The sequence below is a fragment of the Musa acuminata genome, chromosome BXJ1-3, assembly GCF_036884655.1.
Source record: "Musa acuminata AAA Group cultivar baxijiao chromosome BXJ1-3, Cavendish_Baxijiao_AAA, whole genome shotgun sequence".
NCBI classification, from domain to species: Eukaryota; Viridiplantae; Streptophyta; class Magnoliopsida; order Zingiberales; family Musaceae; genus Musa; species Musa acuminata.
Genome location: NC_088329.1, coordinates 39,450,239 through 39,469,541, shown reverse-complemented (window position 1 = coordinate 39,469,541; position 19,303 = coordinate 39,450,239). Strand labels below are relative to the sequence as shown.

Sequence of the window (19,303 nt, the reverse complement as noted above, 5' to 3'; positions counted from 1 at the left end):
ATCCAATCAACCTTGATTTTAACATTAATTCAACTAGACTATATCAGTTCCTTAATAGTAAAAAAACCTTTACATTCACAAACTCAGTAAAAAAAAAGGTATTTCAACATGTTTTACTACACAAAAATGTATAAAAAGCAATTCCCCCAAGAAGCACAAGAACATACAAAAAATAAAAAAAAAAATACTAGTACCCAAATATGGTAGAATCTAACATAGTTCAACTAAATCTTTAGTTACCTGGGTATAGACTATGATCTACCTAGCATTATATGTAAGAAATTTTGATGAAGCCAACTTGTGTTTCTAAATCATTGTAATAGAAACACAATAAACTAATGCGGAAACGAAATAGCGTACCTCCAGCCATTGTCGCCAAGAATTTCTGCAGAGGTTTCTTCTTGAACTTTGGTTCTTCTCGGCTCAGAACTCTCGCTTTAGATGGTGTAGGAAAGCCTTTCGCTTCAAAGAGATGATTGAGCCAAGGGACCAAAATCCTCATGTATATATAGATGTTCTCCCATCAAGAACATTTATCATCACCAACTCATAACGTTCAAGAATTAATTCAAATTTGTAACGTTTGGACCATAATGAAGAACTTAATGATATTAAATATTTAATTTATTAATAACGGTTTCATGCATAAAGAATAAGAAACCGAAATCATTTAAACCATAATAAATGAAGAAATTCATGATAATGAATTATGAATCTTAATGAGAACGGTTACGTTATTATTAAATCAGATATTTAATAATAACCGTTACATTCTCCCACTTGGTCCATACGTTTATCTTAATAATTTGAATTAATCTTTCTCGAACAACTTTCTTAAGAAATAAATACATGAATCATAGCGATAAGTCCTCTAAGAGCGAGTATTATCATCCATGTATCACGATGTATTTAGTTTCTTAATCTTAATGTGGTAATATTACTTTATGAATAAACCTTATGTTTATTCTTGGTCCAACAACAATATATTTTCTCAAAATAATGTGCACATAAATGAGAAAATTTCACAATATATAAGAGTTTCAATATCATTACAAAGTGGAACTAAGTCCCATTTTCTTTACATGATCCTTGAATTTTAGAGGTGGCATGCCTTTAGTCAAAGGATCAGCAATCATCAATTCAGTGCTAATGTGCTCAATGACCACTTTCTTTTCTTTTACACGTTCTCTTATGGCTAAATACTTAATGTCGATGTGTTTACTTCGACTTCCACTTTTATTGTTTTTAGCCATAAAGACAGCAGCTGAATTGTCACAGAAAATTCTTAATGGCCTAGAAATTGAATCCATGATTCTAAGCCCAGAAATGAAACTCTTAAGCCATACACCATGTGAAGTAGCTTCAAAGCAGGAGACAAACTCAGCTTCCATGGTAGAAGTAGCAGTCAAGGTCTGCTTAGCGCTTCTCCAAGAAATAGCTCCACCGGCCATCAAAAAAATATATCCTGATGTTGATTTACGAGAATCAACACAACCGGCAAAGTCTGAATTCTGAGTAACCAATCACATCCAGATTGTCTGTATGTCTATACATAAGCATGTAATCTTTGGTTCCTTGTAGATACCTCAGCACTTTCTTTGCAGCTCTCCAGTGGTCCATACCTGGATTACTCTGATATCGACCTAGCATCCCCACAATAAATGCAATATCAGGTCTAGTACAGACCTGAGCATACATAAGGCTTCCTACGATAGAAGCATATGGGATGTTTTTCATTGATTCCCTTTCAAAATTGTTCTTTGGGCATTGGTTCAAATTGAACCTATCACCTTTCACAATGGGAGCAACACTTGGTGAACAATCATTCATCCGAAATCTTTCTAAAAGTTTATCAATATAGGTTTCTTGTGATAGACCTAAAATGCCTCGAGGTCTATCTCTATAGATCTTAATGCCAATGACATAAGATGCTTCACCCATATCCTTCATGTCAAAATTTTTAGAAAGAAATCGTTTCACCTCATGCAGCAAATCCTTATCATTGGTTGCAAGCAAAATATCATCTACGTATAAAACAAGGAAACATATTTTACTCCCACTAACCTTCTGGTATATGCATTGATCCATGAGATTTTCAACAAATCCGAATGAAGAAATCACTTCATGAAATTTAAAATACCATTGGCGGGAGGCTTGTTTTAAGCCGTATATGGACTTCCTAAGCTTGCAAACCAAGTGCTCACCAACACTAGAGGAGAAACCTTCAGGTTGTTTCATATAAACCTCTTCCTCTAGATCTCCATTAAGAAATGCTGTTTTCACATCCATTTGTTGCAACTCAAGGTCAAAATGAGCAGCTAATGCTAAAATAATACGCAGAGAATCTTTCTTAGATACAGGAGAAAATGTCTCCGTATAATCGATTCCCTCTTTTTGAGTAAATCCCTTTGCAACAAGTCTTGCCTTGTATCTCTCAATGTTGCCTAACGAATCTTTCTTAGTTTTAAAGACCCATTTGCAACCAATGGCCTTTGCTTCATTAGGCAACTCTACAAGATCCCAGACTCCATTGCTTATCATGGAATTCATCTCTTCTTTCATAGCATCATGCCACAAATTTGACTTTTTGCAACTCATGGCTTGTGAAAATGTTTCGGGATCATTTTTGGCTCCAATATTATAGTCAGATTCTTGTAGATATACAACATAATCACCAGGAATTGCTGATCTTTTATTTCTAGTAGATCTTCTTAATGTTGTACCAATGGTTCCTTGAGGAACTTGTGGTTCAACTAGTTGTTCAGGAGCTTGTTGTAATTCCTGAACTGCTTGATCTATTAGAATACTATCAACAACTTGTGGAATTTCAATGATTGGTTGTTCAGCACTAGTTTGTACTTGAGGAGTGCTATGAACTATAACCAATCTATCATTTGATGTGGAAGGTTGAGATTCTATATGATCATGTGCGGAAACTATGTTCCTGAAATGATCGCTCCCACTAATCACATCATCCTCAAGAAATTTAGCGTTTCTTGATTCCACAATCCTAGTTGTGTGAGATGGACAATAGAACCTGTAACCTTTGGACTTTTCGGCATATCCAATGAAATACCCACTAACAGTCCTCGGGTCCAATTTCTTCTCTTGTGGATTATATATCCTGACTTCAGACGGACATCCCCAAATGCGCATATGTCGCAAACTCGGTTTCCAACCTTTCCATAGTTCAAATGGTGTCTTTTGGACAGCCTTGGTTGGAACTCGGTTTAATATATACACAGCCGTTTTTAATGCTTCAGTCCACAAGAACTTAGGAAGATTGGAGTTGCTAAGCATACTCCGCACCATGTCCAATAATGTTCGGTTTCTTCTTTCTGCAACACCATTCTGGTCTGGAGAACCAGGCATAGTGTATTGGGCAATAATCCCATGTTCTTGAAGAAACTTAGCAAAAGGACCAGGTGCTTGTCCATTTTCAGTATATCTACCATAATATTCTCCACCCCTATCTGATCTCACAATTTTAATTTGCTTACCACATTGGTTCTCAACTTCAGCCTTAAAGACTTTGAAGGCATCCAATGCTTCATTTTTATTATGAAGCAAATATATATACATATATCGTGAGTAATCATCTATAAAGGAGATGAAGTATTTCTGACCATGTATGTCCATGTCTGGACAACATATATCAGTATGAATTATTTCTAATGAGTCTGAACTCCTATTAGCACCCCTTTTGGATTTATTGGTCTGTTTTCCTTTAATACAGTCCATACAAGTCTTAAAATTAGTAAAATCAAGAGTACTAAGTACCCCATCTTTAACTAATCTTTTAATTCTCTCTATGGAGATATGTCCTAATCTCCGATGCCATAATATAGAGGAGTCCTCATTAATATTACACCTCTTAATGCCAGCGTGAACATGCATTGAACCTTGAGTATTATCATTTTGTAATAAAATACGGTAAAGACCGTCGGACAAAATACCATTCCCAACACAATCAGATTTATATAATAAACGAAATGATGTGTCTTTAAAATTAAAGGAATATCCAAATGGTACGAGTCTGGAAACAGAAATTAAGTTTCGTGAGAAACTTGGTACATAAAAGGTTCTTTCCAATTTTAAAACAAAACCACTACTTAAAGTTAAAATGCATGTTCCAATTGCTTCCACATGTGAGCCCATCTTATTTCCTGATAAGATGCTTTGCTCACTTCCCACTGGCTTCCTTAGGTTTTGCATACCCTGCAAAGAGTTTGCAATATGGATTGTTGATCCAGAGTCAATCCACCAGGTGTTAATATTAACATTGACCATATTAGATTCATAACATACATATGAGGTTGGTTTACCTTTCTTTTCAAGCCATTGTTGGAATTTCGTACATTCCTTCTTCATGTGTCCTTTTCTTTTACAAAAGAAACACCTTGCTTCTTTCTTGATATCAGCTTGGGGTGGTATTTTACCTTTTCCCTGCTGATAAGCTTTTTGATTGGCTTGATGTTTGTCAGTTTTGTTCTTCCCTCGAGTGGTTACCATCAATGCACTCTCACCCAATTCCATTACTAGCCTCTCTTCTTCTTGAACACACATGGTCATTAATTCATTAATTGACCATTTGTCCTTATGTGTATTGTATGAAATTTTAAAAGGGCTATATTGAGGTGGAAGGGTGTTCAGAATATAGTGCACCAGGAAGGATTCTGACATATTAACCTCAAGTTTCTTAAGTTGAGCCGCAATATCTCGCATTTGCATTATATGCTCACGCACACCCTTTATGTTGGTGAGTCTAAGGGATGAAAATTTCATAATAAGGGTGCTTGCTAGTGCCTTATCCGAAGTGATGAATTGTTCATCGATAGCCTTTAGCAAGTCTCGGACATTTTCATGCTGGTCAACAGAACCACGTATGCCAGCAGTTATCTTAGTTTTGATAAACATCACGCTGAGCCGATTGGATCGCTCCCATCGCTCATATAACGCGATCTCAGTTAGAGTGCTGGTATCAGTGACTATAGGTGGTTCGTCTTTTCTAATAGCATAATCAATATCCATCCACCCTAAATGGAGGAGAACCCTCTCCTTCCATATCTTATAGTTATCACCACTAAGTTCGGGAATATCACATCGAATATCAGAGAAATTAACAGTTTGAGAAACTGCATAAAATCAAACATGCTTATGTCAAAATTTGAAGCTTAATAGACTAAATTACATGTTTTACCAATGTGAAACATGCCAAAAATATGAATCTCATGACATAAAAATTGCCTGTGGGCTAAATTCTTAATTCAAATAGATTCATATGGTCTTCATGATAAAACTATCAAATTATATTCCAATTCATAATCCCTGTGGGTAAATTATGAAAATAATCTGATATTTTATCCTGATTAATTATATTAAATATAATAAAAGATCCTGTGGGATAACAATTATTATACGAAATATAATCAGTCACAATATGATGTCTAATTACTTATGTGATCCTTATTTTAACTTTATATATAATTTTAATTAATTAAGGATGCTGTGGCTAATTCTTAATTAATTAAGATTATATGGATCACTAGACATTTTAAACATAAAAAATTTGCTCATAAACAAAATTTAATAGAACTAAATACGCATACATAATATGAGCATTTTACCAACTAAAATGTTGAAAATGATATTTCCTCATGATTTTCAACAAAATATATCAACAAGTTTCCAAGAAGAAACCAAAATCAATTCATTTTCATGGCATAAAAATGAAAACTTTTTCATATCAAGGCAGAGGTCATTCGGCTCTGATACCAACTGTAAGAAATTTTGATGAAGCCAACTTGTGTTTCTAAATCATTGTAATAGAAACACAATAAACTAATGCGGAAACGAAATAGCGTACCTCCAGCCATTGTCGCCAAGAATTTCTGCAGAGGTTTCTTCTTGAACTTTGGTTCTTCTCGGCTCAGAACTCTCGCTTTAGATGGTGTAGGAAAGCCTTTCGCTTCAAAGAGATGATTGAGCCAAGGGACCAAAATCCTCATGTATATATAGATGTTCTCCCATCAAGAACATTTATCATCACCAACTCATAACGTTCAAGAATTAATTCAAATTTGTAACGTTTGGACCATAATAAAGAACTTAATGATATTAAATATTTAATTTATTAATAACGGTTTCATGCATAAAGAATAAGAAACTGAAATCATTTAAACCATAATAAATGAAGAAATTCATGATAATGAATTATGAATCTTAATGAGAACGGTTACGTTATTATTAAATCAGATATTTAATAATAACCGTTACATTATATTCTCTCATTTCCCACTCTATTTGGTCATAATTTATGCTCCTTTAAATCATGAGTTTTGTATATAAACTTACATATATATCCTTTTAAAGTTTGGAAATAACAGATTTGCCCATACACATTTTAATATAGCATAAATGTTCCAATATATTTTGTTCCTCCACATATTTTACTCCCATTGACATCAATCTAATAAGACCTAATTAACCACTGCTAACTGTTAGTCTGAATTAAAAAATATATAAAAATTTTAAATTCCTACAAAACTGTTGTATTATCAATTATTTCTCCTCTATCATATTAGGTTTCTTTTTTTCTTTTTCACTTATCCTCTCATGACATCGAAATAAAATAATTTTTGAAGAACGATATCAAATATTAGAAAAATTGGAGACTCATAAAATGACATCATTGAAGAGTGTGGAAGCCTCCAAATATCAATTACTATATATATATATATATATATATATATATATATACCTCATTCTTGAAGTTCAGCTCTACAAGGAGTAGATACACATTGTGTTAATATCAGCTCTACAAAACCTAAAATGTGATTCCCAGCCCATATAAATTAGCTCTATAATTAGGTCCAGCTTGATTTCTATTTGACATTTCTAAGCAAGCAAGTTTAAATATTTTTTCAAGGTAAAATAGGAAAAAATTGCATTGATTTCGGGCAAGATATTGTTAAAGTTGACAAGCATACACCCGAAAAGTTAGAGAAATGGATCTAATTAATAGAGGCAGTTGACATGTTCGAGCAGTTGGTGTAGAATTCATTTCATAATTCATACCTGAAATTGCATATTACAGTGTCGATCTGATGTATACATTCCAAAAAAAAAAAAAAAGAACGCAATTGACTCATCTTATTGATCAGTTCCAAACTATATACTAAGTTCTATCAACAAATTAAAAGAATGAGCTCGATAACCATATTAATCGACCAATTAATAACGCCAACTATTTCCCCATTAGATTACGACTACAAATCCGGCACACTCCATTCCACAAAAGACGAAAACAAAGCACTTGGAATGTCTCGCTCACCATATATCTTGGATGAAAATTGGTAATAAAGAATCAGAATCAAAGCCTGAAAACAAGAAGTCGAATGCAAAGAAATCAAGACGGTGAACAAAACCCGCAGATCAAATGGAGCAAATGAAAAGATCTAAACATTTCGAGCGATGAATGCAGATGAATCTCACCGCAGACGACTGCGGACACGAACGTCCAGGGTGGCGTATGTTCTCCATTTTAAACAATGGGGAAGCCTTGGACGGGTCAGATTTCAAGTGGGAGCGGGGCCATCAGAGATGAACGAACGGATTAGGATCAACGCACCGTAGCCCTCCACTATACGCACCATTGATCAGATGGATGCACGAATCCTAAGGAGGTAATAATGCCCGATTAGCTCGAACTTACTTCACAGTGCAGAAGAAGAAACAGAGGTTGAGAGTTTTATGATCATAAGAAATCAAGGAAAATTTTCTTCCAAATTTCTATCCAAAGAAAAAGAAAAAAACACACTTTTCATGTATTATTTTTCTGCAATCAAAGACATCCAATAGTGATTTAAGACCCTGCATTTTATGCATGTCAAAAACATAAGATGATCAGAGATGAAAGCAGAGATATTTTAACCAGCAAGAAAACAGAGGAAGATAGCAGTCTGACTATAGCTCGACTACTTTCATCATACGTAGTAAGCATTTCTAGACTCTGTAGATGAACAGAAAACATATTTTGGAAACCATTACATCTCAAGTAGATGAATTTGCATTCACAGAACATTGTTCACTGATTCAAAATGCATTCTCTGTAGAATATAAACAGAGTTGCAGCAGTAACGTCGCCCTGTATTACAACAAGACCATTAACAGGCTCAGACGCAATGACATGTAAGTACAGATGATACACTTATGTGCCCTCATGGTCCAATTTTGAAATGTACTTGGTATCATATCAGATTTCACAAGGAGATAAAACTTGGTATCATATCAGGCACATGATTCTTCTGGAACTAAAGGGAGACTTGCCTCTCATTCTCCTACTCCATCCTATCATTATCCTTCTCTTTCTCTTACTGTTTTTATTAATACATTTGATATTTCTTATCTAAGTATATATGAGAAATTATAGGTAAATATACCTCCTTATTTGTTATTAGTCCTTGTTATTTATTAAGAGTTATAAAAAAAATATAGAGGTTTTATGAGGTTATTAGTATTAGAAATATTTTTTTGATAGACTTGGACATTCCTTTTATTGTTTTATTAGTTTTTGAATATGGTTTATTGATTTCATCCTTTTTACTTATGCGTGAAGCTCATCAATGAGATTAAAGAAAAACTTTGATTTATAGTGAAAAGATTTGTTTCATCTTCTAGTAATCACTATTTTTTCTTTTGTCAAGGATATTATAAAATGATTAAAATGGTATACTATAATTTGATGTTTTATGCATTTGAAACTAAGAATGTGATTTTTTTTTTGGTAAATGTTTTTAGATTTATGACACTTATAGCTTGTATTTTATTAAATTTAAGCTTATAATCCTTGTTGTTGTTATTATTGTTCTAATGATCTCATTATAGGATGCTCCTCTTTACTAAGCAGTTTTTGTTATTCATGATGGTATTGTTAACCAAACATTAGGTGCGACATCAAGACTAGATTAAAATGAAATGTCAAATATCTCATGGGTTGATAATTACAATTTAGACTTAAATAACTCATTTGTTATGACAAAGATGATAAAAGTGATAATGTGTTTGAAAATGGATTGACTGAAGAAAGATAACATTGATCCTAATATTTATACTTTATTTGATGTTGTTAGTGAGCAAGCTATTTTAAGTGAGAATATTATGATAATTATATTGAAGGAATGCTGGTTGAAAACAATGGTATCCAAGATGATATTTTCATGTTATATATCATGATTTATTATAGTGAAGATGATAAATTTGCTTCAAATGATCTTTTCATTGGTTAGGTATAAACCATATATATGATTTTTCTAATAAAATTATGAAGGGGATCTTTCCAAAAATAAATTATGATTATTATATAATTCATCTTTAAAAAAAAATACTATGACTGATGTACAAGAAAAAGATACTATCTGGACTATTGCAAAGCCACTATTATATAGAAGCATGCAAAATTTTAGTAAAAATTATTAAAAAAATAATTTCTCTTACATATCTAAACTTAAGAAGGAGAAATAAGCAACAATATATTTCTATAATGGTTGTATATCATACGTATAACAAATGGATTGAAAAAATAAAAATTCATTAAAGTATATTCACCTATTACTTATATGATTAAAATGACAGAGAAAAATTATCAAATAGTTATACTTTATCAACTATCATATAAGTAAGTTGAAGGAGAAAGGACTATCCTATGATAATTTTCCTCACACCCACAATGAATTACAAAGTTTAGAGATCATATAATAGCTTTGAGAAAAAAATTCTTTATGTCATTGTTATGATATTTATAGAATTTTGGCTCTCAATTTATTTTCATTTTATGAAAAATATTATACAGTTGAAACATATAATAATACTTACAATGATAAAATATTTTTCACTAAAAGTAAATAATATTAGATATGAGAAGAAGATGACTACAATTTATTACTTTAGAGAAACACGATTATAACACTCCAATTAGTCATATATTAAAATAAAATTAAGATTAACTTATAAAAGACGGATTAGTATATTACTATCAACTTTAACTTAAGTATTTTGATTAAAAATTTGAGTAAAATAAAATTAATAGATTAGTTAACCTATTAGGTCCGGATTATGATAATGGAACAAGTTATAAGGAAAATAAAAGACAAGAATCAGATCTATATATTATGACAAGATAAATAAAAATTATTTACAGTATCAATAATAAAGATATAATCGTAATTAATATAAATTTATATAAAAATGAGTAACCATATATCCAATTTGGATTTCAGTAAAATCAACACTTAAAAAGTTAAATTTCTTTTGCCCTTTTTTTTTTTTTTTTTGGCCTATCTAAGTTGAAATAGTAAAGATTTTTTTTTTTTTGGCCAAAAATGACTTTAAATACGTGGGATAAAGTTCACTAGGGTTTTGAAAAAAAATATTTTTTTTGATACATGAGTTATACTATTTTGAATAGGGTTATATTGCTTTCTAATAATGGGCAGAAATAATATAATACTGTATAAAAAAAATCAGTGTATCTTAAGATTTTTCTTTTATATCACGAAGAGTCATGGGAACACATTATCGAAGTAAAGTACAAGGTTTGATTAAACAAAGCATTATTGGACTAAAAAATTAAAAAAAGTGAACAATTTCAAATTAAGTGGGATAAAAAAACTATCAATTCATATTTTAAATAAATTAAAAATAAATCAAAATTCACTAAACTGATTATCAAAGTTTAAAGGTGATTCAAAGAAAAGTTAGTAAAAAAAAAAGACTTGATTTACCCTAATTTTAGATAAGATGTCATTGATTTTAAATAAAGGATCATAGATAATCAGTATAACCATATGGAAAATCAGTATAACTGAGACCCTATGTTTAAAAAAAAGTCATACAGGGTCATTGGAAAACATTGTCAAAGTAAAATGAAGAAGAAAATGGAACATTAACTGACCCAAAAACCAATAATTTACTAATATCAATCATAAATTGAATCAAATAATTGTAAATTCCTAATTTAAATGAACAAAAATATTGAAAAAGTGGTCAAATTCACTTCATAACCCATTCTTAATGATATGAGGTAATTCTAGGGTGAATTCTAAAAAAAGAACCTCTTTTCTATTTTTAATTCCTGTAAATTAGGTAGTTTAAGTGAATTCAATCTTTAAAAGACGTCAACTTCATGTCATCTTACCTTTTTTAGTTAATTTAAACTAAAATTAAAATATTTTTAAGTCAAAAATCATTTCAATTACATGAAACAAGTATCAGAAGTACATGAGAGAATTCTATGAAGTTTTTACATCCTAAGCAATCAGTGTAATCACAAATTTTTTCATTTCTTAGCAAACAACAAAATTTCAGTTTTTCACATCAAGCAGGCTGATTAAAACATTCACTCTTTTTTCACAAACAAATGGCCGATATATTAGAAGGCAGATTTTCGATATATACTTTTCCCAAAAGTCTTTTTGCCATCATAAGCAATCCGTGTAATTCTAAATTAAGCATTGTTCGGAGAATATATCAAATCCTAAACATTTTAATTGTGAAATACCTATTGAATAGAAATACTTAATAGAATCTAAAGTGCTCCAAAAAGCATTAGAAAGTGACTAACATGAGATTGTGAAACACAACGTAAAAACCCTATGGGAAAGTTATCCCGTTGACTTCGGAAAGATTCTTTATGGGAGACTTCTTATCAAGAGGGTTTTAGAAGTGTTCCTTGTGGGACACTTCTTATCTAGAGGACCTAGAGAGAGTTTCTTTCAGAGAATTTTTAGTCAAACAAGCTTGTACCTCGAGAAGTATTAAAGACAAAGACAAAAATATAAAGACAAAGATGAAGTCGGCTTAATAAGATTGAGACGAACAATTCATATTGGTAGGACATAAACAATGATTGATCGTGTCAAATCGATTTACCTTAAACTGATTTTTTTTCTGATTTAACTACTATTTACCTGAGCCATTTTCTTCATAGGGTTATGTTAATGTTAAGGGTATTTGTATTTTATATAAAAAAAAAGTGTTATGCCAAAAAGAGAAAACATGAGACACTTCGTGTGAGATAAGAAAACATAAGTTTTTTTTAAATAACTTATCTAGTAATTTATATTCAAAGTTGAAACTTTCATGTAAATAGTTCTTCTACATCCTAGAAAGCATTTAGAGTGTACCATCTATTTTAGTAAATATTTATATTATTTTTAACTCTGCACAAATGCCAAATAGTATGATATATTAAACTATTATAATAAATATTTTATAAATAATTTTTATAAAGAGAACTTGAGAAGGATTCCTTATGGGGGTTTTTTTGTCGAGAAGACTTGCATATAGAAGCAACGTGAAGATATAAAGAAAAAGACAAAATCGACTGGAGAGGACGTGGAGAAAGAAAGGTGGCATTAAATTGATTCATCTTCGATTGATATATTTTTGTTTAGTTTAACTACTATTGACCCTAGTCATTTTCAGCTAGGTCAATATCAAAAATATTTTTATATTTTATAAAAGAAGGGATACTACATGGGAAAAAAAAAAAAAAGGGACACTTCGCATGAGATAATATAAAAAATATATATATATTTTAAAATTATTTAATAATTTATATTGATCTAATTATAAGTGATAAAAATATTAAAATATAATAAATAAAAAGATTATGTGTCAAGTCATACGTGTCATCACTTACGTGATTGACTTACAAAGTATATTTATTTTATTTTTGACTCTACATCAACGTCAAATAGAATGACACAATAAATTATTATAATAAACATCAAAGAGATAATTTTCTATAAGTCAAGTTTCATTTCAACCAATAAAATTAATTCTTGTGTCTACGACCGGAAAACAACTCTTATAAGATTTCACAAGGAGACAAAACTTGTTCTCATAGTGGAATTCCACGAAAGTAAATTGGTTTCGTGGAATTTGGTGAGATGATTAAAGTGGACAGAAGAAAATTTGGTGGAAATACTCGAAAGTCCTATAGATGGTTGAATGCACACTTCCAGAAAGTGGTGCAGAATTGGTTCAGATCAATCTAACGAATTAGTTAGGAGACAGTTTCCGAGAAGAATTGATGCTGCTAACATCGCTTTCGAAGAAGACTTCTTCTTGAGGAGAAGTCCTTGCCGCTGCAAATATCCATCTACTCTGAGAATCCTCTGCCCCTTTGTGCTCGGAGAAGAAGGATCAGCCCTGCACTGCGATGTCGTCGTGGATACTAGCAGGCTTGGGATCGCTCGGAGAGGCTTTCATCGGGAGCTTGATAGAAAAGATCAGCGACGATGCGATCCCAAGGTTGTCGGAGGTGTTCGGAATCGGAGCTAAGCCCGGAGACGGAACTGACCTCCTCAAGCTGAAGACTACTCTTACCGGGACTAAGCACATCATCGGCAGAGTCGAGAACATGTGGATTAAAGATGAAGACACGAAAAAGCAATTGAAGGAATTGGTGATGGAACTGAAGGACACTGCTTATGACGCTGAGGACTTGCTTGACGAGATCCAGTTCCGGGTTCTGAAGCAACAGATCGAGCAACAAGGAGCTCAGGGTGATGAGGCAAGTAACCAATCTTCTTCTTCTTCTTCCGGTCTCTTTCCTTGGAAAAAGATGAAAATTTCGGTTCCTAAATTTACCAGTCGCTTCTTCGGTAGAGAAGATGATGTGAATAGAGTGAAGGAAAATCAGATGAAGTTAGATAAAATCACTACTTGCATCGAGGATCTCATTACTACATTAGATGCCGATGAGAAACAGATGATAACGTCAGTAGTGCCCCGAACCACCACTTCCTTTCCGAAAGAAACTCAAGTATTCGGACGAGAGGAACAGCTGAATCAACTTCTGGGACTGTTGCTGCAATCTGCCGACGGATACGGATCTAGCGACGGTGGTATCTCTACCTTAACTATTGTTGGGATCGGAGGGGTCGGAAAGACTACTCTTGCTCAGCAAGCCTACAACCACGAGAGGGTGCAGGACTATTTTCAGCATGAGGTCTGGGTCTGTGTATCAGACAACTTCAACGTGGAAAGGCTTACCAAAGAGATCATAGAATCCATAACCGAGAATAAGTGTGATCTCAGCAACCTTGATACACTTCAAGCGGTTCTTAAGAACTTGACCTCAAAAAGGTTCCTGCTTGTCCTCGACGATGTGTGGAACGAGGACAGTCTGAAATGGGAAAGATTTTGTGCACCATTGAGGTACGGAGAACCAGGAAGCAAGATTTTGGTCACAACTCGCTCTAAAAAGATTGCAAAAATGGTTGGCAATCCGATCCCTCTAGGAGGTCTGGCTGAAGCCAGCTATTGGAAATTGTTCAAGAAATGTGCATTTGGTTCCGAAGACGCCGGTGAATTTCCACATCTAGAAGCCATAGCAAAGAAGATCGCTGGCAGGTTGAAGGGGTTGCCACTTGCGGCAAAGACGGTAGGCGGGATGTTGAAGGCGCAGATGAATGAGAAGCACTGGAGAAACATCGCAGGGAGTGAAATTTGGCAACTACCGCAAGACGAAGAGGGTCTCCTGCCAGTCCTGCAATTGAGCTATCGATGTCTTCCCCCACACCTTAAGCGGTGCTTTGTTTTCTGTTCCCTGTTCCCCGAAGATTGTCGGTTTTATGAACCAGACTTGATCCAGCTTTGGATGGCAGAAGGCTACGTTGCTCAAGACAATATGAAAGACAATATGACGCTGGAGGCTATAGGAAGCAGTTACTTCCGTGAGTTAGTGAACAGATCTTTCTTTCAGGAAGCTCCTTGGGGATCGGCATATGTGATGCATGACCTGATACACGATCTTGCTCACTTTATTTCAGAGGGGGAGTTTTGCAGGATCGATGATGATGAGTCGAAAGAGATCCCTAGGACGACTCGTCATCTGTTAGCAACATTAACCAATGGAACTAAGTTAATGGGGCTCTCCTGTTATGATAAATTGCGGACTCTCATGATCAATTACAAAAGTCATTGGTATGGCTTTGGAGTCAAGGGCTCTTTGTTCCCTCGGTTTGAAAGATTAAAAAACATTCGAGTATTGATATTGCAGAGCTGCGGCTTGCGAGAGTTGCCAGAGACAATTGGTGGCTCGATACACCTCCGCTACCTTGACATATCCCACAATCGTCACATTAGGAGGCTGCCGAAGTCATTATGTGGTCTTTACAATTTGCGAGTACTGGATCTGTTTGAATGTGAACTACAGAGTTTCCCGCACGGCATGACCAAGTTGATCAACTTGATGCATCTTAATGCGGAAGACGAAATAATTTCCGAGATAAATGATGTTGGGAAGCTGACTTCTCTTCGAGGATTGTCTTCGTTCAAAGTACTCAAGGATCAGGGACGCGAGGTAGCCCAACTAGGCGGTCTGAAACAGCTTCATGGACAACTTCGAATTTCCAACCTTGAGAACGTTGAGAGTAAACAAGAAGCAAGCAAGGCTAATCTGAACAACAAACAGTACCTTGATGCACTAGCCTTAGAATGGACATCGGATGATGGCTCCAGTTTAGACGGCAACGAATTAGTTGGGTCGGAGGAGGTACTTGAAGGTCTCCAACCACATCAGGCTCTCGAACGTTTGATGATCGTAGGGTACAATGGTGTCAGATCACCCAGTTGGCTGCAGGCACAATTGTTAGCGAACCTGATGACTCTTGGTTTGGAAAATTGCAAAGCATGGAAGGATCTTTCCTGTATTGGACAGCTACCGAATCTCAAGAACCTTTACGTGGGGGGATTGCCTTCAGTGAAACAAATAAGTCATGAATTAAGTACCGAGAGCAAGTTCTTGCCTAATCTGGAAAGGCTAGTGCTGATGGACATGGTGGCATTGGAGGAACTCCCGAGTCTTGGACAACTGCCGAGTCTCAAGGTTCTTCGCATCGAGAGAATGCCGGCAGTGAAGAAGGTGGGCTATGGATTCTTTGGTTCTAGAGACCAAGACAAGTGTTTTCCTAGCTTGGAGAAGCTCCAGTTCAGGGACATGCCAGAATTGGAAGAGTGGTCTTGGCCTGATGGCCGACAGCTGTTTCCCTGCTTGCGAATTCTTGAAATTGTACAATGCCCGAGGCTTAAGAGGTTGCCACCCCTCCCTCCACTTGAAACATTAAGATTAGATGAAGTCGGATTGACAGAAGTTGCAGGGTTACGGGAAGGAATCCATGGAGGCGGCAGTTGTATAACTGCTTCTCTTTCATCATTGGAAATAAGTCAATGTCCAAATCTAAGAAACCTGGAAGAAGGGTTGCTATCGCACAGCTTCCCAAATATCGGTGACATTGCGATATTGGAATGTGCGGAACTCGTGTGGCTGCCGGTGAGGGAGTTTAAAGAACTCACCTCCCTTAAGAAATTGTCAATACGCAGTTGCCCGAAGCTCTTGAGCATGACGCGAGATGAGGACATTGACATCCCCCTCCCACCCTCGATCGAGGAACTAGTGCTGTTTGACTGTGGGAATCTGAGAAAATTGCTACCGGGCTGCCTGCACAACTTGACCTCACTCACTCGATTGGAAATAGGCGACTGCCGGTGCATAGAGTCTCTTCCAGCAACGTCGCTGCTTCACCTGAAACGACTTCAATATCTGAAATTTTGGAAATGTGGTGAGCTGAGATCAAAAGACGAGTTGTTGCTGAATGAAGGGAATAAGCAAGTGGAGGGTTCGTCGGTAACTGAATTATGCATCGACGACACAGCCCTGTTCAAACTATCGCTCTTAAGAAGGATACTTCCATCCGTCCGTGTTCTCACAATCTCAAACTTTCCTCGAGCGACGATGTCTGGTGAGGAGGAGCAGTTGTTTCGAAGCCTCGCAGCTCTCAGATGGCTAGAATTCAAGGATTGCAAGAATCTACAATCGCTACCGACAGAGTTGCATGCCTTTCCCTCCCTTTGTCTTCTAACAATTATTGGATGTCCGGAGATTCAGGCGCTACCTGAGAAGGGGCTGCCGACGTCCCTCAGGAATCTACATTTCGAAGGCTGCCATCCGAGGCTGACGGAGCGGCTGGAGAAGCACTTGGCCGAGATGAAGAGCTCGGGTCGATTTTTGGCTGTTGACCAATCGGAGATACATGAAGGTACATCACATCCAACCATTGGGTTTTCGTTGTTTTCGGATGGTTTTCCTTCCTAGTCTGTGAGACCACTCGGTAATAGCTAGATTTTTATCCAAGAACATAAAACTAAATACAAGACTTAGTAAGGGTTTAATTGTAAAAGGCACAATTTATTTCACTATATTTATGTTTTTTATGACTAGTTATTGGCAATTCTTTATACTACAATGATTTTACTTGTATTACGCTTTTATTATGAAAATATATTTAAATATGTGTTGCTTTTAAGAAAAAGTATGAGAAGCATTTTATTTACCATTTAAAATACATATAAAGTTTAAGTTTTGTAAATTATATGTGTATGAAAAATTGATATTTATGTATATTTTAGAACGCATGCATTGAATGTTTACAAAATTCTTATGTTTTAAAAAATACTTAATTGTGATAAATTTTGACTGTATGAGAGTTACAATGTTTTCTTTGCTCATATATTTTTTTTTAATTTTCAGATAAAAGGAGTAGCTCTGGATATCATTTGAAGAACTATTTAAGAGGATTGTACTTTAACAGTATTGTACATTTAGATTACTTTTTATATGTGTTATTTGGATTTGAATGCTATGAACTTTTATGTGCTATTTGGATTTGAATGTTATGAATTTTTAAGATAAATTGTCGATGACAATTAAATCTAAAAATTAGTGGTGTAACTAAGACTTTAAACTTGAATAGGAAGGTAGTGACATTAATTTTATGCAGTGATACTATCTTAATTTGTTAGTAACTTTTAATAATTGTAGATCGGAAATGATAATTTTTTATGGTATTAGTAATCTATAGAAATTTGAAACTAAATCATAATGTTGAAATAACTTTAATAATGTTAGGTGATAATGACTCGTACTCGTTGAGTCGGACGTGGGCTTTGATCATGGTGAACATTAGTGTCGATGTCATGTTTCCAGATGACCACAATATTCTGCACCGTGGTTTATAGAGGAACGACAATTTGGTGTGAGCATTTTGAGAATATTTGGATGCAGCTGATGCTATTGAACCGAAGGCCTCTATGCCTCTTTATTGCAATACGAGTGGCCATCCTTGAGTTATCAACTTACGAAGAATTGGTCAACAAATCATAAAAGAAAAGATCTGAGGCTTACCTTTTAGTCTACACCGTCACAGGGAGCAAGTTCTCCTTTTCATGGTAGGGGACCTACAAAGAAGGCTTGTAACCATCCACAACCACCACCACAACATCAGTAGTAGAAAAAGATTGAGGTAAGATATTTTAATTGTAGGAAAACTAATCATGTTTCCTCGAGTTGCTCGACAGGATGAGTACGCTTCCATTATCAGTCACAATCTAAAGGGCTATACGTAGAGATCAAAGAAAAAAATAGAAAATAAGAATAATTATTGAAGAAACTTTACCGAAGAAGTGAAGAAGCAAAATGCTTCAATACATTAACATGTTCCCTCTCTTATTTATACGGATTTGGAGAAAGGATTTTCCTCACAACGTCGCTGGCCGAATACAAGAGCGAGCGAAGCTTTGCTTTACTTTTTTCAACGACATTGGTCGTTGGCCAAAGACAAAAGCACGAAACTTCACTTCGCTTTTCTCACTGTTCTGATATCACGAAGAAAAGAATAGAAGGTACGAACAATTATTGAATAAGTTTTATTGAAAAAGTGAAGAAGCAAAATACTTCAATACATTAACATGTTTCTTCTCCTATTTATACAGATTATAAAAAAGGATTTCCCTCAACAGAATAGAGGATTGAGGAAATCGGATGACCAGGAAAACAAGCTTTGACTCATCAAGATACTCAAGCTTTGGGAACAATTATGCAATGTATAATAGTAATTCGACACACTTTTCTATTCCACCATACTTTGCATTTAAGTTGCACAAAGTTTTTCTATATCTCCTGTTTCGAGCACATAACAAATATTTTGCATATACCATTTACTATTAAAAAAAAACATAACATGAACATAACAATTGAGACGTGTTTATATTGTTTTCTAACATGAAAATAAATAATTTTTATGATACATGAGTTATACTATTTTGAATAGGGTTATATTGCTTTCTAATAAAGGACCAGAAATAATGTTAACCCTGTAAAAAAAAATCAGTGTAACTCAATTTTTTTAAAAAAATCATCAAGATTTCTTGGATATCAATGCAAAGTACAATTATTTGA

The 19,303-nt window shown here is 34.5% G+C and overlaps 1 protein-coding gene across 1 annotated transcript; it reads left to right on the top strand.

Annotated features, from left to right (window-relative positions):
• Window positions 1-13,084: 13,084 nt before the first annotated feature.
• LOC135629176 (putative disease resistance protein At3g14460) lies at window positions 13,085-17,752 on the top strand. The gene is made up of 2 exons (XM_065136369.1): window positions 13,085-17,105; window positions 17,597-17,752. Exons 1-2 carry the CDS (start codon window positions 13,223-13,225, stop codon window positions 17,734-17,736), a joined length of 4,023 nt encoding a protein of 1,340 aa, XP_064992441.1. The 5' UTR covers window positions 13,085-13,222; the 3' UTR covers window positions 17,737-17,752.
• Window positions 17,753-19,303: the final 1,551 nt, after the last annotated feature.